The sequence below is a fragment of the Chelmon rostratus genome, chromosome 4, assembly GCF_017976325.1.
Source record: "Chelmon rostratus isolate fCheRos1 chromosome 4, fCheRos1.pri, whole genome shotgun sequence".
Lineage (NCBI taxonomy): Eukaryota > Metazoa > Chordata > Actinopteri > Chaetodontiformes > Chaetodontidae > Chelmon > Chelmon rostratus.
In genome coordinates, this window is record NC_055661.1 from 23,294,419 (window position 1) to 23,317,954 (window position 23,536).

The 23,536-nt window shown below is 40.3% G+C and overlaps 2 protein-coding genes across 3 annotated transcripts; both read right to left on the minus strand.

Annotated features, from left to right (window-relative positions):
• Positions 1–231: 231 nt before the first annotated feature.
• Positions 232–12,366, minus strand: il23r (interleukin 23 receptor). Of its 2 annotated transcripts, none has more exons than XM_041934675.1 (17): positions 12,248–12,366; positions 11,671–11,786; positions 11,067–11,196; positions 10,455–10,630; positions 9,004–9,127; positions 8,735–8,901; positions 8,227–8,363; positions 7,931–8,129; positions 7,744–7,823; positions 6,619–6,820; positions 6,287–6,490; positions 5,925–6,023; positions 5,643–5,798; positions 3,397–3,537; positions 3,086–3,173; positions 2,508–2,598; positions 232–2,175 (listed from the first exon to the last, which is right to left on the minus strand). In XM_041934675.1, the coding sequence occupies exons 2-17, from the start codon at positions 11,729–11,731 to the stop codon at positions 1,495–1,497; spliced, it is 2,736 nt and encodes a 911-aa protein (XP_041790609.1). In that variant the 5' UTR covers positions 11,732–11,786; positions 12,248–12,366; the 3' UTR covers positions 232–1,494. The 2 variants fall into 2 exon arrangements, with proteins under 2 accessions (XP_041790609.1, XP_041790610.1); XM_041934676.1 differs by having other exon boundaries at positions 12,224–12,331.
• A 2,427-nt stretch (positions 12,367–14,793) lies between these two features.
• On the minus strand, positions 14,794–21,858 carry LOC121604989 (cytochrome P450 2J4-like). Its single transcript, XM_041934678.1, has 9 exons — positions 21,658–21,858; positions 20,122–20,284; positions 19,812–19,961; positions 19,103–19,263; positions 17,605–17,781; positions 17,368–17,506; positions 16,504–16,691; positions 16,086–16,227; positions 14,794–14,969 (listed from the first exon to the last, which is right to left on the minus strand). Exons 1-9 carry the CDS (start codon positions 21,856–21,858, stop codon positions 14,794–14,796), a joined length of 1,497 nt encoding a protein of 498 aa, XP_041790612.1.
• Between the last annotated feature and the right edge of the window lie 1,678 nt (positions 21,859–23,536).

Genomic DNA, 23,536 nt, shown 5'->3' on the forward strand with positions numbered 1-23,536 from the left:
GAGTGTGAAAATAACAGAAACACTTGCAGCCGCTCACACAGAACAGCTACTTTGACTTGATACTAGACGATGAGTTCAACATGTTTATTAATAAAGAGACTACAGCTTTAGTAAATAGATTATTGAGCATAAATCAGTAATACGTCAGAGAAAAGAAGCACTTTTTGGCTGGCAGGTTGTGAGCAGTTCATTTGGCTGAGAAATATCCTCCTCCTCCTTCTCCTCCTCCTCCAGCATCATACTAGCTTTGCTTTGTAATCTATTTTCACCACCTAGAAATTAGCTGGAAGCCAGACCACAATTCATTTATTAGCATCTTGAATTAACATTTATATCCGCAGACTTGATTACTGATTGTAGTGAAAGAGACTTTAGTAATAACTTACTAAGTCTGCATCTAAAATGTTGGTTCAGATACTCAATAGCGTTTTTCCAGAAGAGTTTCCATTGGAAATGTTCTGCATGTATTAAAGAGAATCACTACACTGATAGTCTGCGACTATCCTAGTGGGAACTGTGACTCACCAGCATGCTCACGATGACAATGCTAACATGTTGATGTTTGTAAGCATGCATAATGTTTACCATGTTAGCATGCTAGCGTTTGCCAGTGAGCTCAGTAGCACAGTTGAGACTGATGGGAATGTCATTATTTTTGCAGGTATCAGGTCAAAGTCTTGAACAAATTAAACCTGATATCGGTGGTATAGGAAAAGACAGAGGATCATCAAAAGATATTACATTCAACCCTGAGGAAGACATTTTCATGGCAGTCCATCTGGCTGTGGTTGAGACCTTTATTTTATACCACAAATGTGAAGCTCACAGTGGCGCTGGAGTAAATATCAGCAAACATCGGGCCACGAGGAACCGCAAATGTGTGCACAACATTTTGTGTTAATCCATCCAGTAGATGTTGAGATATTTCACTCGGTACGTGAAAGCTTTGACCTGCTGGTGGAGCTGGGTGGGCACTGGAGCTCACCAGAGTCATTCGGATGCATCCTCTGGGGAAGATGAATGTCTGTGCAAAGTTTCATGGCAATCCAATCCAATAGTTGTTGGAATATTTCACTCCGGGCCACAGGTGGATGGACTGATTGACAGGTGGTTGTCCGCCAGCCAAAAGGACCTGACAGCAACCTCTTTACCCAGACGCTCTCTGTATGAACGGCTTATTATTGATCTTTAAAGCATCAATAAATGATCTGTGTGACATTAACAAAACAGTTAGTGCTTTATTAAGTATGTCCGTATAGTAAGTAGTGCCGACATAACTATAGTGATGAACCACTACACATGTATTACAATCAGTTAAACTCAAAATAAACATGTCTTATTCTTTTATTAACTTGGTTTTAAGCAGAGCTGATTATAGTTACACACCATCTGAAGCATGATTGCCTCTGATCACACAAAGTCACTGAGGTCAAGTGGTGCTTGAATAATGCGTTTGTGAAAGTCAGTTTAGTAGTGCAGGTTGTGCTGTTTGTGTCACTCCCATTGTCCCTGCTGCCTATGTGTGTCACAGAGCGCCACGCTGCCGACAGCAGCTACCTGGGGGAAATAACCATCGCTCGCTGTTGTCTCAACTGTATACTGAGATAAACAAGTGTCCGCTGTGTCACAAGTCGCTATTTCACCCTGTTGTAAATCCAGAGAGGGAGAGTCCGCTTTCACGTCGTCCTCCGTCCCGCTCCACCCCAGTGAGAGGCCTCCATTCACGACACTGGTTGTTTCGGGAGGTTTAGGCCACAAAAGGCTGTTGACAGAGCTGAGAGTCAGCCCCAGAGGTAAACCAGAGAAATCCACCTCCACAGTGGACAGAAAGCCTCCCAGTAATTCTCCAAATACGCTGGAACATCTGTCTTCCTCCCCACTCGTCAGTACGTCCCTCTGCTCTTCGTCTGTCTCCATCTCTTCCTCCCCGTGTGAAACCAGCGTGCCAACCTGGGGTTTGTAGCTGACATGTTCCAGCTGGCTGTCAACAAGCATCGTCCCAGGATCTGCCGTCAGCAAAGGTGCCTCCGCCGGGGGTTGACCCGATCCAACCTGGGATATCTCGATGTGGATGTTGGGGTACACGTCATCGGCCTCGTCCTGGGAGATTAAGCTGATGGGGGACAGCGGGGGGTCACTGCAGGTGGAGGAGAGGGGCGGTTCACTTCTGTCCTCCTGGAGACCAAAGAATAGAAACCAATGAGTAAATCTGTGGTGTTCACTTGCAGCAGCTCACACACCAGTTGCATGCTGTCAGAGTGAAAGCAGGAAGTAACAACTGACATCACTTCCTGTGGCAGTCCAAACTGGAAAACCTCTTGAAACTACATCATTTTTAACATATTTCAAAAACGTTTTAAATGGTGGCGAACTGATTTCTCTCTTGTAAGACAAATCCTTGTAAGTGTGTTGCAGCTTCCTCACTATGACGACAACAATTCACACATAAACAGGGAAGCATGAATGTGAACACAGTTAACCTTATTAGCATTAGCATTTAGCTTTACCTGCAGCAGTCTGATGGCAGTGCTGTTTCCTGGTTTTGGTAAGCTTTCATCAAAACAGGCAGGTCCCCATGATATGCATTTCTGTTTGATGCTGAGATGGAAAAACCCAAATATGTTTTAAAAGACAGTTTTTATAGTACTGATCGTTATTAGTTTATTATCAAATACAGTAGTGATGCAAAGTATACAAAATTTGGAAGAATACAACAAAAAAAAATTGTTATTCTACACCTGTGTTTAGTACTACAAAGTCATACTGCTTGAAACACACAATAAGTATCTCCACAGGTAAAACGCCCATCAGCCCAGGCTGCTTTGACCACTTGCAGCACGGTTTTGCTACAGGGTTTAAGTTTCTGTTCATGCCAGTTGTGTGGCTTCTAGTTCCTGAGCTCATGTTGTGGTGTGGCATTTCATGAAATCCACCACAGTGGCATCCATCCGCGTTACTAGTAAAACAAAACCAATGTTCATTCAAAACCAGCTGCAGGAGATTGAGGGGAAAAAAAGCGATGTGCATCCTCCTAATACTTTCACTATTATTAGATGATGTCTGTTAGGCGTAATGATAATAATACCTTTCCCTCACACAACTCCAGCACAACAGGTTGGCTATGATCGCAATGAAGAGGGTAATGATGAAAACAATCACAATCACCAGGCCAACTGGAGGAGACAAGAGCAGAACAGAGGCTGTCAGACAGTCGAGAAAAAAACAAAACAAAACAGAACACAAAGTTCTCTTTAATCTTCCCACTTTAAGCTTTCTCGTCCTGAATTAAAACGGAGGGGAATTACAGTTACAGACACGTGCTTTCACAGAACAGGCTTAGCAGAACGATGTTTGTGTTGTTAATGGAGATGCACGGGATGGCAGCAGGGGACCCACCTGGAGGGGTTGCAGGCTGAGAGCAGACCCGGCTCCCCCGCGGCCCCTCTCCCGCTGAGGTGGACGCCGTCATCTGCAGAGCCAGAGCTCCTTCAGGACAGTTCAGCCACTTCTGCCTGGGGTCGGAGCCGGACACCGGCACTGAAGAGAACCAATCAGTTTGTTTGTTATGGCAGTACAAGTTTTGATTTATTTAAGCTTTAAAATACACATTAAAGCAAAGTTAACTGCTCTAATTCATTTGTAAGTAATGAATAATTTCAGCCACATAGATCAATATGAATGTTGAGATCTGAAGTACATTCTTGACCTTTGAAAGAATCATCATTCAGCAAGATTGATCCTGTGGTGAGATTGTTTTGTCAGTTACTCTTCTTAAAGTCATGAATGAACGTTCAATAATAGACAATAAGTCATTAAAGTGTTAAGAAAAAATGCAGCATCTACAATTATGTCACCTGGGCAAATTCTCATTTACCCAAGATCGTGTGATGTGATCTGCAACCACAGAACAGCTTCTAGATGCTGTTTTGTCAGATATGAATGCTGAAAAATTCCAGTGTAGCTCTGCGTGCTCAGAGCTCACAACTTCTCGGTTGCTTCAAGTTGCAGGAGAACTAGAGAGTTTGTAGATAAAGGCTCATTTCTGTCAGTGTGGTGCAGCCATAATTTTTATCTCTCAACTGTCACCCAATTCTGACAATCAGCTGCATTTTGGGATATAAGTAACTGAAGATATTTGAATAATTTTAAGTTAAACTTTATGAAATGACTTAAAGAAAACATCCAGTGTGCACAATATATCACCAAGGAAGAGGAAAAAGTAAGCTCTCAGGTGCCTTCACACTGAAGTTCCAGAAATAGTGCACGATGCAGGCTGGTTAGTGGCAGCATCACGGTTGCATGTGTGCATGTAGCCGCATGGCTTCCTGTTCGTGGTCAAAGCCAGTTCTAGAAAACTCTATGATTCACTGAAAACACCATGAAATGGATGACAAGCGATGTTTAAAATGTCAATTAGCTGAACATCTGCAATCCTCAGTCATACGTTGAGATAACAGATGTTCCTTAACGTAACATCTGTTATGCGCTGGCTCCATTGTCATTGTTGGATATTTTGACTGTTTCAATAAACAATTAATCGCGTAAGAATAAGGGAAGAAGCCACCAGTTTAACAGTTGTGTCTCACCACATTACTGGAAGTGAGAGGTGAAAAACCCTGCTGCTGCACTGAAGGTTTGTGGGAGGGGAGTATCAATTGAATTCTGGTTCCACACTTTCCATTATGTAACAGAAGTTTGTGCTGAAACACAAAATATGCATACGACTGCATATATAATTTCCCACAGGTGTGCATACACTAGCGTGCTGGAAAGCCTTCACCTGACCAAGGTAAAGTACACACACACATACACACACACATCATGCCTACATGAGGTGTTGCGTCTATGCCCATGTATTTCTAGTGTTAGTGTATTAACCCAATCATAATATCAGGGTTAATGTATGTTAACAGACTATTGAACTGGGGAACTCTGGACCCTGGCAACACAGATATGCAGGGTCAGGCGTCGTCTGCCCAGCATGATCTGTGCCCACTTCCAGAGGCCTGAGCTGTACTAACGAACTATCACCTCCAGAGGTACAAGGTGGTGTTTTGAGACAGGACAGGCTGGAGCCAGCTGGTCAGCATGCCGTCTTTGGTAAATACCTCTGCAATAAAATACATAGAAATCTTTGACATGACTGATGTGAACTTATTTCACATTACAACTTACATTCTGTTGATAATTTTAGTTAATTTTTGAATTTTTTAAAATAAAATTCACACTTATTGCCTTTAAATGAGCACCATAAAGAGAAGTCCTCTCAATGTATAAGAACAGGAAATGACTCACTGCAAAGTTGTGTTTCCTCCAGACCTTCAGACAAAGCAAGCTCAGCCAAATTAGAAAGACTTCAAGCAAAGAGTTTTGTTCTTATCGCAGGATGAATCAGGTTTTAAAATATCTGTCTCTGACAATCGAGGGGAAATGGATTCTGTTCCTGGTGCTCACAGCATTGAAAGATTGGATCAAGAAATTTGGAAAATGAAAACCCAAAATATTCAGTTTTCTATCACACAAGGCGAAGAAAAGCAGCTTATCCTAGCAAGCTGAATTTTTTTTGCTGAAAACAATTTTAAAAATATTGATCTATTGTTAAAAACAGCTCCTGTAAACAAACATAAAAGGCCTCTGCTCACCGCTGAGCTCAGGGTTGCTGGAGTCCAGCGTCTGGAGATAGATGGTGTAGTTTGTGATAAAGCCTCTCTGCTGTTTTACAGGCAGCTCGTCCCACTGGATCTGGATCCATCTGGCCTCATGGACCCGTACTGACATGTTGGGACTAGACGCTGGCTCTGAAACACATAAAATGAGACACAGAGGATGATAGGTGTAGACTGTCCACTGAGCATAAAAAAATGTTCATCTTTACATTTAAAACTGAAGGAAGAAACTGTTCTTTTCTTCCTGTTGACTCTTACTCTGTTCTTTGGAGTAAACCAGACCAGATGATGGAGCACTGACACCTCTGGTGGTCACAGCGTACAGAGAGATATTGTACCTCACACCTGCAGTCAGACCTGAAATAGGACAAAAAAACACTCCCAACTACATTTGGCAAACATTCAACTTTCTAATGAACCTTAACTTAAGATGTTTTAGAAGAATTATAGTAATTTTAAATCCTCAACAGTTGTTGAAGTTATAAAAGTAAAAATAATTAATGTGTGATTCACCAACTCCCCACAAGAGGTCACTGCTTGACTATGAGTTGAAACCACTGTGCCTTGATTCGTGCTTTGTGCAGATGGGTTTTTTTGCCTGACTGCTGAGTGCTCTTTACCTGTGATAAATGTGCTGTTTTGATCATCAGCCAGTTTTTGCCACTGCAGCCCTGACATGGGTACACTCGTCCATTCTAACACATAGTGCAGCAGCTCTCCTCCAGATGTCGACCAGCGCTTGTTCCTCGGCCACGACCAGGAGACCGAGACGGCACTGCCATTAGCTGCAGGAGCCAACTCTCTCAAAACAGGTCCAAAGTCACCTTGACAGTTAGAAACCAAGAAGGGATTCCTCTTTATTTACATTTGTTTACATTATGTATTGGGCTTTCTGTCTTTGCAACTTAAACATGTTTTGCTATGTTCTGTCTTCTGTCTAACATTTATGTACCTGAGTTTCTGAGAGGCACATCCGCTGGTGGAGATGCTCCATACGAGGTGACAGCGCTGATGCTTAGTGCCTGGACCTCTGCTGGTACCTGAACTGAACACTGGCTCAACACAGCACGACAAGTCACTTCCTGTTTCCGGTCATTTCCCAGGAAGATCTTGTACTGTTGCACCTCACCCCTGTAATCGTCTGGAGATGGAGGCTGGGGAAGAAGTCCATTCATCACTTTAAACTTTTACATAAATGTTTTGACAGTTTGCCGAATCTGGTTATTCGCTTTCTTGCCAGGAGTTAGATGAGAAAATTGATACCACTGTCAATCAGATATGAACCCCAGCTACCACACTAGTTTAGTTTAACATAAAGACTGGAAACAGTGGGAAACAGCAAACCTGGCTTTGCCAAAGGCAACAAAATCCAGCACCAACAACTCTAAAGGTCACTAATTGATAAAGACCTGCAACGATTAATCGACTAACTAATAAGTTGTCAACTATTAAATTAATTTCCAACTATTTTAATAATTGACTAATGGGTGTGACTAATTTTTAAGAAAGAAAAAAAGTCAAAATTCTCAATTCTAGCTTCTTAAATGAGAATATTTTCTGCATCTTTGGAGACATTTGAGGACGCTATCTCAGGCTTTATGAAACACTGATTGACGTTTTTCACCATTTTCTGACATTTTATCGACCAAACAGCTCATCAATTAATCAGGAAAATAATTGAAGGATTAATCGACAATGAAAATAATTGTTAGTTGCAGCACTAAATTAATACGTTATATCCCCCATGTCAAATCAGTGCTAAATCTGAAGGGTAAAAACAATGTATGGTTTCATGGGGGGTTAAGTGACTATTTCCTGACTGGACACAGTCCAAGACAAAGTTATATTTACCAAACAGACAATAAAGTGGCATCAATCTTTTCATCTAACCCCAAGCAAGAAGGCGAATAAGCGCATTTCTCAAACTGGCAATCTATTCCTTCAATCAGCGAGCAGTGTCGGCTTTCTGTGTGAATGCATCAGAATAAACTGCTTCTGATTTTTGCTGTACCCTTGCACAACAAAATGGACAGTATCCTTATAAAAGCCAGAGCTGATAAATAGCTTTGACACATACCTTCCACAAAACTGTCACCATCCACACCCCATTTGTTTGGCTGCCTAATTTCCTCCACACATGCAACTGCTGAGTAGGACCTGAAGAGTTTAACCACAAGTCATTGGTTTTGTGAGTGATGACAAACCCTCACATTATCACAATCTGATTGCTTTTGTTGCATGTTAAGTCCGAATTGCATGCTTGCCTCTTCCAGGGCTTCTCCCCCTCACAGAGGGGCTCCATTTGCTGCAGAACAACCTTTTGCTGGTGAGGCTGGTCATGTTGGTATGCATCAGTCCTGATGTTGGGTCACATGTTCTCATCTGGAACTCATATTCAGTCAGCGGCTTCAGGCCATCCACTTGTATCAGACCCTCGCTGAGCTCTGTTCCCTCTCCCGCTTCCTAAAAAACATCAGGAGATTAGATCACTTGCACACTAATTCAGACTGATGCTGCAAATACCCAGAAAGCTATCACATGTGTCATAACATCACTTCACCCAGGAGTCATTATCTGTGCGGAGCCTGACGTAGGATCTGAGATGCTCAGAGGATTCAGTGGTTCTCCATTGTAACATGGCTGCTAAGGAGTTATTCCCAAACATTATGTGCATGATATGAGGGGTCTCCGGTATCACTGCAATACAAAAGAACATGCACAGAAGTGTGATTGTCCAGTGTGATGAGTACCCAAATAACTCCAAAACAAACAATAAAGCAGATGCTAGTAAATCAGTAATGACTCAAAAAGCAAAACTGTCGCAACCGATGTTAAAAGTTGAAAAAGTTCACTGAAACAGCGACAACCGGGGGGCAGATGTTCACTTCAGAGGGATATTCCGAACAGTAGATAGCAAGGTCAAATTAGTCAAACTGTGATCATAGAACAACGGCAGCAATTCACAGAATGACTCATTTCAAGAAAATACTTCGTAATTCAGATTTAATTCGAAAAGTATGCTTACGTAGACACTGACTAATTTATACAGATAACAAATGAGAGCTTACCTATATCCTTTACGCAGAGGACAACTGGATCGGACTGCGACGCTCCAAAGTGGTTGTGCGCTGTGACAATCAGCTGGTATTTAGTGTTTTCATCTATCATTGCTCGTGGTATGGTGATCTCTTCAGCATCCTGGATCTGAGCTAACAGTATCTGGGTCCCACTTTCTCTGATAATGTGTCAAAAATAAGGTTTGCTGTTGTCAGATGTGTATGTTGACAAGTGAGAGAACAAGGCAGCAGCTCAATTTGACCTATGAATGACACCATACCTGTTGACTGAAATGTTGTAGGCAGTAGGGAGGTGCGTTTCCTGTCCTCCCTCCCACGAGCAGTCTATAAAATGTGACCTCCTTGAGGTTTCACAGATAATATTTTCAGGTTTATCTGGAGGGACTTTACGTGGAGAGGATGGAAGACAAAATAGAAATATAATGAAAAGCAAACCATGATTATTTTGTATGGCTTTTCAATGTCTTTCTTATGATATTCGGCACATTGCTGCTCAGTGATAAAGAGTTTGTCAGAGATAACAATGAGAGCTAGTCGGCAAAAGGTCAAACCAAATCCTTTGAAAGTTCTGCAGCTTCTTCAAAATATAAGACAGAAAGGCAATTGAAACTTTAAATAGGTCACCTGGCTTAGACTTTTGATAGATTTTACCGAACAAAGTTTTGTTGTTTGGATACTTTATATTTTTTGAACACGTTCATTTATTTATCCTGCTATGTCAGCCTCTTATTCCAGTGGCCTAAAATACAGGCAATACCAATGTGAGTTCTAACTACAATTGCTGAAATGCTTCCGCAGCCAAAGCCACAAATGCAGGCTGAGCTCTCTGTCTCACCCAGTGGACCTCAGACTAAATCCTCTGTGACAACATAAAACTAGCAGTAAACCCTGGCCACCAAGCAGAATCTTCATAGCAAACAATCCAAAAACCACCAGTACTAAAAATTTCTTACTAGTTACCAGAACACCCTAGCAACTACCTAGTAACACCTTAGTAGATAAGGGTCTGGCTGCAGCCTGTAGACTAGGGGGAGCGCCTAAACCATGAGAAACAATGAGCCAAGTCCACAACCAGACAACCAAGTAGCAACCCCTTAACAGCCACTTAGGAAAAGCCTAGCAACTGTTTTAAACACCAGTGTTAATTTACAGTTAACACTGAAGTGACATTTGCAGTACAGTCATATAAAAAGTCGTGCAAAGGTAAACTCATTTAAATGTTTTTTTTTTCCCCGTTTTATCTACTAAACCGGAACTGGAGTGTTTTCGCTAACACTAAAAGCTAAATGAACCCACTGCTGTCCTGTACTGATTTGAGAAGTGAATGAATTTCTTATCTTGTAAATTAACAGATGACACTTGAATGATAAATATAAAGTCTCTCTGTCACAAATCAAAACAAATTAGATTTCAGTCTAAAATCTTACTTAACGAAATGTATCAAAATTTGCTGTCAAAATTAACAATGCTAAACACCTTAGTAATCGTTACCAACTGCCTCCTGAAGACCTGACCCTGCAGCCACCATGTTACTACCTCTCACATCTGTAGCGATGAGATTTTATGTATAAAATTTATATAATTTATGCTTGGATATAATTTGGCACAAGTCTTTGCAATGCACATGAATTCCCTTAAGAATATATTGCCTTTTCAACTGATACAATCCTAATTTTATCTGACTGTAAAAATCAGAGCCAACTGTACATACGACCGCCATGTAGGTCCAGTCCATTGACAATCTCACGCAGCTGATCACTGTGCAGCCTGCACCGCACTATAGACTGTGGCGTCTGGATATTGATCAACTTGAATATCGTTGTGGTGCAGTTGACTTTCTTCCAAGGATCCATGGTCTGACCATTCAGCTCCAGGGATATTTTGGACCTGGAAGAGAGCAACATTTTTTACTTTCTACCTGCACCTGATAGTGTTAGATATCATCAGATTTCTACCTTGTGATTCTAAGTGTGTGTCCAGGGGTGCCTTGACTGGCCACCCCAAGTGCCACTCCATTACCCTGAAGTATGATTGGGTATCTGCCCAGTGAGAGGCAGGACCTTAGTTTTAACCAACTGTTTGAAGAATGTCTTTGAATGTGCATTGTTTTCTTTTGTATGTTGCCTTCTTTTGGAGGTACAATTTCTTTTTGAGGCCTTATAGAATAACTTCTGATTGGTAGGATTATATTTCCTTATATAAAATGCAAGGTACTATAATGTTAGTAATTAAAGTAGATATGGAAACGGTGAATTAATGCTATTGTGATGTCTGTGTGCATGCCACCCCAGTCAAAAACGTTTGAACACACCCCTGTTAATACCTCAATTGACATTTCCTGATGTGGCAGTACACTGTGAGGTTTGAGCCTATGAGGAAGAGTGGAGCTGGTTCAACTGTCACGTAACCAAGGCCATTGAAGCGCTGGCATTCAGCAGGGAGCAGAGGGCAACCTGTCCAGAAAAGACATTCACATAGCAGTACTATCCAAGGCTGAAAAGGCTAAAAGCATGATAAAAATGAAATGTTACATATGAATGTTCAAATCCCACTGAGGGAAGCGCTTCTGTGACGCAATCCATCAACTGTTCAGTCTTTTATTATCAATGCCTTTACAGTAACACATGCCAAGAGAGGTGTGAGACAAAAATGCATATTTCCATGATTGTTTGAATTTTCTAGAAACAAATCTGAAACACTTTACACATTATACATCGTAACACCTCAACGCTGTGGTCAGAACTGCAAAAGTGAGGTTTAGAGCTTGAAACCACAAAAGCTACCAAACTGTGCTACACTTTTCTCACAGCATCAGTGCTAATGAATTAATCTGGTTTAAAAAAATCATACCAAAATCACTATTTTGGCATTTAGGCCCATCAATTAGATAGACAGCTGGCTAGAAAGAACGATAGTGTAATACTTACGCTGGATGGACAAACTGAGAAGTATAATAATGAATCTCCAAATGGTTGAGTAGAGACTCATCTCAGCTCATCTTTCTTAATCTTTTAGAACTGACTCCGCACAACTCGGCAGTAGGCTGTAAACAAAACATATTTTTAGAACTTATCTATTTAGAAAGAATCACTTAATTGAACTTCATGTGCATTAAAGTCAACTTCACCTCAGTGCCTCAGCCATCTGTGTACAGGAGAATTTCTGACTAACATGAGGAGGAGAGTATGAACTTCTCACATTTTCATGTGAAAGTTTGAGGCTGATAACAAGTACATGCAGAACCAATCATAGCAGCTGTGACACATGCACCATGGCAGATAAGAGAAAAGACGTTTATGTCACTGCATTATCTTGCTTATACAACTGAGATTAACATGCATTGCCTTCAATCTGAACATTTGAGTTTCCTGTGATGAGATCGTCATTTTCAGTCCAGCAGTTATTACGTTTGACATTTTCTTCTTTATCAAACCAAACTAAGCCACATTACGTTAGTAGAGATGTTCAGATAAAGCTCACCAGGATGTCAGGTCGTCTGCGTACCTTTGTAATGCCTTTAAGGTTTTCTTATCAAGATAAAATCCAACAGGTTGCATCTTCCTTGGATGACTTGCATCGAGACATGCATCTAAGTGAAGTGATCACTGTTGCACGAATGAAACATCTTAAAGAGGCCACTGACCTAGTTTGGTGGTATTTTGGCAAACGCAGAGTTCTTGAACATTAGCTTCAGCACTTTGGTGCCCTACTTCAGTAGCTTGTTTTTCATCACCACAAAGGTTCAGTTGACTTTAAATGTCAGCGTGCTGAGCACATACTCTCATGAAGCGTGTTGCTGCGAGCAGATAATCATGCGATCAACCTGACATGTGACATACTGTGTGACATCAGTTTTTTTTACTTTGCTGACCTCCTTCACAACACCCTCAATATTTTTGTTTCCATTAGTCCTGGCACTTCTGAATTTGTTTTAGAGTAACTCTAAATGTGCTGATGAAGTGAACAGAAAGGCAGACACGTGTTGATTCGTACGACATCAAAAACATTTCAGTACAACTCACTTGTTTCTGAACTGACAATAAATATACATCTTCTGTCTTCTAAGTAATTTGGTAAAACAAACTTACACTTTTTTCTCTGAAAGAGGTCCCTTCCCATTAAAAAAACAAAACAAAACATATCTTTTCTCATTTAGCTGGTTGCTAATGCTTATAGTTCCTCAGAGTGCCAGGGCAGTGACTGTGTTACAAGAAAAATAAGCAGAGACTTTCTCAAGGTACCCTAGTTTTTGCTATTTCCTTTCACTGGTTATTTTCCATTTCTAACTTCAAAAGCTTCACAGGGAAAACCCAGAAGTTAAAGTGGGTGTATGTTCATGTAAAGATAAAAGAGACTCTGAGGTTTGCTCATTTTCAGAATTAAGAAGTCAAAGAATAAAAAATGTCAAAGGTTCAATTTAGCTCAAATAGCTCAAAGTGCTGCTTTTTATACGTAAGGTGAAAGAATCTGTCACTTCATGTTCATGTTCACATCGTCTCTCACTTATGCTTGGGACATTCAAATATGTTTTTTTTTTAATGTGTTTAATACTACATTATTTGTAGATCTCAACTAACAATCACATGAAGGAACAGGTTTCTGCTAGAAGAATTTTATTTTGAAAAGCGCATGTATGCACTTTAGAACTTGATTTGTGTCAAGTCAGTCAGACACACCGAAAAACATTTTATTAATTATTAATTTGATCAGTCCATCAACAATGTAAAGTCCTCAAGTATCTAATGGTGTCATTCAGATATGAAGGAATAAAAGACATTATAGATTTTTTGTTCAGACACTATTCTGAAGTAATAATTTCCTACCTTGATTTTTAATATTAAGCATCTAAAATTGACGTTTTAAGCAGAGAGGCCATAATTGCATGTAGTTCAGCTGGTAGTTGAGCACATAAACACAATCAATCGAACTCAAAATTATATATTTCGTTGAAGATATACAAAACACCTGACAGTGTTGACCTTCAAGTAATGAAACTGATTAAGTTTACATTTTCTTTCCAAAACAACTGATTGAGGACACAGTAGGTGAAGAAAACTAACATAGTGTTTGTAGAAATTTTATTGTAATTATATTATTATGACAATTTAGGTGACAGAATCCAAACTTAATACATGTAATCCTGTTTTCTGGGTACAGAGCCTGCATTTGAACACATTCTGCTGAAATGAAATGTTAAAATATTTTAATTTCAGGAGTATACACAATTCCTTTGCATGTATTCTTCGAAAGGACTTAGCATTTTTTATTATTATTCATTAATGTGAAGCACAAAATACAGACAAATCCAATGTGCAGTGGAAAGGAAAGATTAGGTGCCAGTGATTTCTTTTTAAAATATTCTGGATATTTGTGTCAAATTCAATGCAGACAAGCACTTAATTTAATCACTTGTGTTTCTCAAGTTACCTTAAATGCAGTCCCTGCTTACCCTAAACTTTGTATTCCCAACCCAGAGGATTGCACGTGACACAGCAAAGAGAAGAAAATGTCTATTACAAGCAAGATACTTGAAAAGCTGTCCGCAAGCCGCATCCTTACAAGTGAATAGGCCTCCACAATGAAAAAGACATGAGGTTTGGGGTCCCTTTCTTATCATCGACGAGAGTTGTGAACTAGAGGAAGCTTTGGAAGTGTGAAAGGTGATATTTCCCCCATAAACCAGACAGACCTAGCTTCTCCAATATGTCTTTTATATATTGTTTTAGCCCCATTTATGTTTTCTTTTTCTTAATGAGGGTGGATTTACATCAATGTATCTTTGTGAATAACTCAAAAACTCAGTAACATCTATGAAAACCTGGAATGTTTTAAGGATTTCATTGCACATTTGAATTCCGTAGATTACATTAATAATGTGGAAAAGGCATATTGATTGAGAAGAGGAAACATACTTCCCAGTTATGTGTCACTCATAGGAAGAGATCAATATAGCAAATAGTGGTTATTAGAATATCAATGCAGTGGAACTCATTGATGATTGGTGAATCATGTGTTAAGAAGAGATGGCTCGTTTTCGGATAGTTGGGGATTTATCGCGGTACGGCACAGAGGCAGCAAGGTTTGGGCGTGCGACTACTTCGTAACTCGTACTCCAGAGAGGGCTGCTCTCCAGGAGCTGCAGAGAAAGAAAACCTCTGAAGGAGGGAGGTAAAGAAGAGGAATAACTCCATCTTGGCCAGCTGCTCCCCGAGACACATGCGTTTCCCTGTGGATACACAATACAACAGATGAGTTGTAGTCTGGCCGTTTGGTGGTGGTTTAAACAACATACAGGGCTGTGTAAAAATATTTGCTCCTTTCCTGATTCCTCCTACTTTTGTATATCTGCAGCACTTTTAATTCTTCAAACTCAACTGAATGAGACAACCTGAGTAAACACAAAATACAGTTATTACAGCTGTGCAGTAACTGGATATCAGTCCTTCACATTGCTGTGGAGGAATTTAGGCCCACTCTTCTTTAATTCAGCCACATTGGAGGATTTGTGCCATCCCAACTGGATTCAGGACTTTGCCTTGGCCAACCCAAAACCTTAATTTTGTTTCTTTTGAGCCATTCAGAAACATTCCTTCCCCTCCTTTGCCCTCTTTATTCTGATTGGATTGCAAATGACGTTGGGTGCTTTTCTCCTCTGAGTTCAATATTTTTCAACTTGAGGTGCTCAGAGCGCTTCTGCAAAAACGCAAGGTTCTCCAGGCATCTAAAACAACATGGGCCCGGGTCATGCATCACACAAAAGGCTTACTGTCTATAGAAAACAAGTAGCAAAAGATGCCTGTCACTGCAAAGACTGCCCTCTGATTGGGCCATAACCCCACTGTGCTTGAGCTTCAGATCAAGGCCGGACATGATCCCTCAGAATTTTCTGGTGGAGAGCAGAATTCATGATTCCATCAATAATGGCCCCCAGGTCCTGAAGCAGCAAAGCATTCCTACACCATCATATGTGACTGTTGATGTTCTTATTGTGGAATGTTGCATTAGCAGATGTTGCAAAAACATCCACTTTCGACTCATTGTCACAGAACGTGACCCCAAAAAGCTTTCAGGCCATTTGGAAAATACAAGATGGTCCTTGATGTTCTTCTGGGTTTGCACTATTTCTGCCCAGTCTCTTTATCATGGTGGAGTAACTGAGACAAGCAAGGCCTGCAGTTCCTTAGGCGTTCGTCTGGGCTTTTTCACACAGGGTCAATTGGCGTTGGATCTGGAATAACTGAGTGATGACATATATGCAAGAATAGAAGAAATCGGGAAGGGAGCAAATACTTTTTACAGTACTGTATAACTGGGCTTTGGAGGGCTGTAACTACTGACTAACCTGCTGAAAATGGAATGAAGGCCTCTCTCTTCCTAAATTTCCCGTTCTGGTCCAGAAAATGATGAGGGTTGAAGGAGTGTGGAGTTTCCCACATCGACTCATCATGAAGAACCGAGTCCAGTGTGGGCATGATCATGGTGCCCTGGGGAAATTCGGTTAATAAAAGTAGTAAATAAAAGTTATATATTGTTTAGTTTTTTATATTTCTTCAAGTGACTTTGTTTTGATTAACGTAAACAAATTACAAGGTTGAACTTAGGTTAATTCTCAACATTGGAAACAGCAGCTGAGGAAATGAAAACATAATAATTAAAAAATAGGAGCAAAAAGCTCTGCATTCAAAAACTATGTTGCCAGAAAACAAACAAAAAGAAAATGCTCACATAAAGAAATACTTCCTCACATGATCATCATGTACCTTTGGGATTGTGAAGTTGTTGATCACAGTGTCCTTGATTGCCATGCGGACCATATTAAGGGGAAGAATGTTGCCCATTCTCTGGATTTCATGGATGACAGCATTACAATAGGGCATGTTTTCTCTGTCAGCCAGAGAGGGCTGCCTGGACGAACCAATGACAGCATCTATCTCAGCCTGGACTCTCTCTGCACACAGTGAAAACATGAAATGATGTGAGTCTATATGCTATGGTGTGAAGCTGATGTGTGAACACAGCTGCGAGTATGCTGAGACTTTATTCCTAAATTGAACTTTAAACTGTGTAGCTGCATATTGGTCTCTGCCAAGTCTGAGATCGAAGTCAGTAAAACTACCTCTGTGTACTGGGGTTACTGTATTTGAGTCCGAAACACACCCGTTACGTTACAGTCTGGCCGGTCACGGACCCAGCAAGTTCCACCTCTTCCCAGAGTCGCTTGGCCATTCCGCCTTCATTGCCGGCCTCCTTTGCTGTTCCACTCATCTGTCCACCCCCCATGCTATCCACCTGAAGTCTCCTACACCATCCCTGCCCTGTCCTCAGGCTACTTGACCGAGGTCACCTGCTCTGTCTCTGCCCAGTCCCCAGGCTACTTGCCTGAGGTTACTAGCCCTACTTCTGTTAGCCCTTCATTCCTCAGCTCCTTGAGCACTTTGATCTAAGTGATGCCTTAAAAAAAAGACTAAAATGTCAACAGTTTAACTAAAACTTGACTAAAATATATGGTTTCTTTGACTACAATAAAAACTAAAATGCCCTGACTTTTACTCAACTAAAACTGGAAGGTTGCAAAACAAGCCAGCATGTGATGGGACTGATATTACTCATGCACACAAACACACCTTGTATGTCGGGATAGTAGATCATGTATGACAGCCCCCATCGTAAAGTTGTGGTTGTAGTTTCAGTTCCAGCACCAAACAGGTCCATAGTGCAAAAACACAAATTCTTGATATCAAAGCCAGACTCTTTGTCCTCCTTCTATCAGTAACATGAAAGACAGTTTTTGGTATCAGTTGACAGAGTTCATTAGAAAATAAATTTGAACCAATACAATACAGACCCAGAAAAACACCCACCTCTTCCATCTCTGTGAGGAAGCAGTCGATGTAGTCTCTGGGTGAGGAGGGGTCAAGGCTTTCTCTGTGTTCCTTTATCTTGATTTCTGCAAAGTCCATCAACTTTTGTGTCAGAGGGAACATCCTTTGGTGAGGTCCAGGCAGCCACTTTATCAGCCAGGGGAATGTGTTATAAAGCTACAGAGCATGATGACAAAAACAAGATGACCTGAGAATCAGGAAATAGGTCACAACTTGAATGCAGACACTGGTAGAGGTTGTGGCAAATATGGCAAAACCTGATTTTGGCACTTCTCATCTGTTAAACCATCTCTCTTTTTCTCTATAAAATTTTCAAAATTCCAATCAATGACATTGTGGTATAAAATGACATATTTTGCCCACATTGTCCAATCCTGGACACAGAACATGCCACAGTAGGTGTAAATACTAAAATTAATGATGGCTGAATTCTATTTAGCTGCTTCAGTTTCAGGGTACGGTATTTTGCCCGCTGGCTCACTGTCACACTGTCTTGGGCCAGTTAAACAGAGCAGAGGTAAGTCAACATATCTGTCTGATTAAAAGGTCTTTCTCAACACTATGTACTCAGAGAGAGGTTCACTGGACTACATGTAACTGAATTCCACTCATTTATTGTCTACAACACCTGTTTGGAACATTCCACAGGTAAACAGGTTGATTGGTAACAGGTGACAGTATCATGATTGGGTATGAAAGGAGCATCCTGGAAAGGCCCAGTCACTCACAAGCAAGGATGGAGCGAGGTTCACCACTTTGTGAACACATGATTGTACAAAGGAGATTTATACATAGATTCAGGAACACTTCGTAAAACCATAACCGGTAAACGCAGTTCATTTACAAATGTTTCCATTCTGTATTTATTTATGTTTTACACAGCGTCCAAACTGTTTTTTTTTTTAAACAGGATTGCACTAAATAAAGCATGTACAACTCTGGCTTGTGACAAAAGACTGTGTCTAGTTGGTGCATTCCTGCAACTGAGTTTCAGTGCTAGTAAAGAGAGATTTCCACTATAAACATATTAGATGGCTTAGTTTAAATGTAAAAATAAAAAATATGCAAAAAAATTGCAAAAACACCAAACTATTCAATATTTCACCGTTTAGATTGTTCTTTCCTCTTCTATTAATCACCTGATTTATCTGGTGACCCGTGGAGGGGCCCAACTCATAGATGGCAAACCACTGAACTGAACTACTAACTGTAAATAAAGTAATGAAACCAAGTTCCACCTAGACCTGATACAACACATTACACATTAGTGCAGTTACAGTATAATAATGTAACATGTAATAACATATCAGGATATTTGACTGTACTTATTCAAGTTTTTACTTTTGACACTGTAGGTACATTTTGCTAACAATACAAAAATAGTTATTCAAATTGACTATTGACTTATGGGGTCTGGCTGGATAAATCCTGATTTTAAAAAGATTTCTGCTGCATCTTGTTTACAAAGGGGGCTCACCTGTACTGACAAACTTCCCAGCAAGACCATCATCTCATTGAAGGTTTGAAGAATACTCTGGTACTGCTTGTCACTGTACTCAAAGCGTTCCCCAAAGACCAGGCAGCTGATGACATTTGACACAGCACTGTTTATCAGAGACAGGGTTTGGAAAGGTTTGCCTAAAAATAAAGAGAAAATGTTGATAAGACACAAAGAAACTCTGTAAAAACACATAAACAAAGAACACAAAGTCAAAACAAAAAACGTGTGATGAGCCACAGGCAGAAGAAAAGCTAAAATTACTGCTCGGACTATCACCTCTTGAGGTACTATGAGACAGGACGGGCTAACCAGTTAGCATGCAAACTTCAATAGATGTCTCTGTAACACAATGCTTTGACATCTTTGACACGTCAGAACTATTACTTCCTCACGTTTTGATGATGTTCTCACATCTACAGGACTTCTCTAAGGTTGTGATCTGTCGACTAAACAGCCACGCCAGCAGGAGCGTGAGCGGGGGAAGAGCCCACGAGCAATAGCATCAGGGGCTGCATCTATGCTCAACTGTAACTTCATCAGTCAGTCAGTCAGTCAGGGACAAACTGGCCGCTTTGCTGTAGACCAGCCAAAAATAATGTATCAGAGTACAAACGCATACTGGCCTGTAACTTGTTTAGCAGGATTAGGTGATTAGTTGTTGTGAAAAATAATATTTGTTCTGTACCTTGGTGAAGGGCAAAAGCCTCAGTGAGATATTGGCACTCCTGCTGGATGTATGGCTCCAGGCTCCTTTTTCCAAGACCAAAGGTTTTGAGTGTGTGAAGAGCAAATCTTCTCTGCTGCTTCCATGAATTGCCATTGGATAACGCCAGACCTTTTTGGAAACACAGAACAGTAAACTGGAAGTAACAGGGAAATGGGTATAACTGACAACTGGCTAAATACTAACATGCTTAATATGGAGTCAGTCTGATGCTACTACCTAACTAAATACTCATTAGCAATTTTTTTAAACAAAATGAAAGACACACTACCTCTATTCCCAAATATTTCAGCCACAATTGGTATGACGGGGCGATCTACGAAGTTCTCTCCTTTTTGGACCAAGGCCTCTCTCACAAACTTGTAGCTATTAATGACCACAATCCTTCCACCAAAGACACGAAGGCTGAAAATGTTTCCATATTTCTCTGCAAACTGAACACAGACAGCAGACAGGTGTTTTGGTTCAATAATGAGTTGGCAAACTTATTGCACAAATATGCATCTGGTTCCAGACTTATTTCAACAGTGCTGTGTCAGCCTGGACAAAAGTCTGGCTTTATACATATTATTATTATTAGGAGTAGTATTAATTCTGTAGCTGAAAACCAAACTGCTACAACAGCAAATGAAGGAGTGACTTAATATGCAGTTCTTATTAAGGCCACCAGAGGCTGGTTCCAGAAAACTCTCACTTCTGTAACCTCCAATTTATTTTCCTCTTTTCTTCCATGATTTATGATTCTAATAATCTGGTTTGCTTCTTCTAATGCAAGTCTGGTTGTGATTTATTGCACCTTTAGGACGACATTTAAGCTAATAGATATGTTTGAGGGAAAATCTGTGGCTGGCTCAACATCGAGCTGTTTGCACAAGTGTGACATGATTCTGAAACATTTGATGCTGAAGCACCAGTAGATGGTGCCAGTTTTCTGACCACTTATTTAACTGAAGAGAAGCCACTCCACCCTGGGGTGAAACCTGGGTACTTTGTGTGGTGGGAAAGAGGTTTTCCTCCTTCTCTTTCTCCCTTGTGTCATTTTGTGCACTGCATAAATTATTTAAAATGTATCATTTAAAGTTAGCTGCCTCATTCACAGAATTCACTGTTACATTTTATAGTATTATAACAATTTTAGAAAATGTCAAAGCCACCTGTAATTTTGTACATTTCACCTGTAACAGGGCGTTACCTAAATATTTTCTGAAAAAAAGTGTTTACAACATATGAGTCAAGCTGAAATAATCGCTGTCCGATCACTCAAGCTTTCAGTGGACTTACGTAACGTGTAAAACAAACAGTTAGGGCTGCAACTAATGATATTTTCATTATTAATCTGCAGATTCTGTTCACAATTAATCACTTCATTGTTGATCCATAAAATGTCATAAAATTATGAAAATTGACCATGATCTAATGGTTGTGTTATATTTCAAGCTCTGACATGCTGATTGAGGTGGGTTAACTGTCTCATGATTTTTATTTTTTTTATGTACATTTAAATTTATTGCAAGTCTTATCATTCTGCATTTGAGTGAATGATTTACTAGATTTACTACAAAGTGTCTGAACTGTTACATAACAGCTCTGAAATGTCGCCTTCTCTGTCTGAACAATTCTTCTATGAATAGAGTCATTTATTTATTTTAAAATGCAGAAACTGTTATAGCCTATAAATCTTCTATTAAGGAAAAGTAATAAGGCTTTAGAATAGTGTGATGATAAATCACTGACTTCAGAAGCAGTCCTCTGGGTGGTTTGTTGTCACTGAACGGTCTGAATGTGTATTTATGGCCTCTGGACATACCTCCTTGAACTGCAGGTGGACTTTGGTGGGGTTGATGCGAGGAAGGTCACCAATCAAAGGAAAAGACCAGGGTCCAGGAGGAAAGTTTGTCGGCACCCTGTTCTTCCAAAAATCAGTCAACAACAGAAAAAGAAAGAGAAATATCAAAATACTCTTGCCATCCATCCACTCCAAGCCAAGTAAATTGCTTAATGTCTCCATTTGTCAGCTTATTTTGTGCTCGCCTGTCTATTTCAGTGTTAGCTGTGTTATCAGGATGAAACATGCCAGTCTGTTTAGTAGATATTCCCTGATCAGTCCATGTTTATATCAGTTTCTGTGGGATATCAAAAAGAGACTTCCGGTTGCTGTGTGTGACCTTCAAAATAAAAGCACAAAATGCACAGGAGGAACTGTGTGTGTGTGTGTGTGTGTGTGTGTGTGTGTGTGTGTGTGTGTGTGTGTGTGTGTGGACGTGTATTACATTTATTATGGGGACATAAATCTTTTCACACAGACACTGTGGGGAATCACCTTCCTTAAGAGGACAAAACTCAAGTCCTCATAATATAAATTTTCAGGTTTGGGTTATGATTATGGTACCAAGAAAGAAATGAATGTAAGTCTATGTAATGTCCTCAAAAGTGATGGAAACTTGTGTACATCTGTGTGTCAGGTGCTGCCCAAACAGCTACAGTTATCACATAAAAATAAGTCCAAGGTTCAGACTCCTGCGGATAGAAGAGCAACCAAAAGCGTGTATGTACTCCAAACAGTTCAAACAGCTTTCAAAATACCTCCAGTATGCCTCGGAGAGGCATTTTAGGCTAATTTTTACTGGAATAGAAAAGTAAGTAAAGCATAGTGTTAGAATCTCATCAGTAAGTTGAGCTCAGTGTTATGTATGCAGGGGTTTGTAAATTGTTCCATATATGTACATGCATATGTAAATAGAGCCAATGAATTGAATTTGAATATTTAACCATATTAAAAAATAAGGTTATATATTACTATTGAAAGAGCTTTTGGGATCACCTGTCATCCCAGTCAGACCATCTGATAGAGTTGACAAAATGGAATATGTTTTCATCCAAACCATGTATTGTACACTGGAGTCATTTTGTCTTGCTGTCATTTGTTACAGCTAGGCCAACCTGTGTAATCTAAACTGTTTAGTTTTATTTGACAATTATTAACTCCAATCATAATAATGTAAAGACCTTGTGGATGTGTGAAAGTTGTGATTGCAGTGATTGTAACAGGTTGGTTTAGGACACAGATGCAGTAACCTTAGGACATGGAGATAGCCTGTATTTATTCATTCTCAGAATCGGCAGAGACAGAAAAGCAGCCACACAGTTCAAAGTTCAGCAGGAGTATTGATATACTCAGAATATCAGTTGCTGCTAAGCACCGAGTGTGCAAAGGAAGTTTACTCAGACTTTGAAGCCACCTAAAAGGACTGAACTGAGTAGTGTTTGTCTACCCATTGGATGGTTTGCAAAGTCTCTTGAAATGTTTGGTGAAGCAAACACAAAACAATCACAGGTAAACCAAGGAACCAGGAAGCAAAACTTGTAGTCAGAGACAGAAGACCGATGTGTTTACCAGGGAACAGAAGACTAGGCGTAGTCCAAGGCAGGCAGGTTCAGTAACGAGAGATGAGTCCAATGGTAAAAGCTGGGGAGTCTTGCATGGAAACAAAAAACAATCTGGCACTGAGTGTGGGAGAGCAGTAATACTAATTCTCATCAGAGAAGACCACGTCCTCCTCATCTTTAGCCAGGTGGGTAGAGGGGGTCTGGAGAAGGGACTGGGAAAGTAGTCAAGGAGCTAAAGAATGGAGGGCAGACAAAAGCGGAGCTGGGAACCTCAGGCAAGTGGCCTGAAAACAGGATGG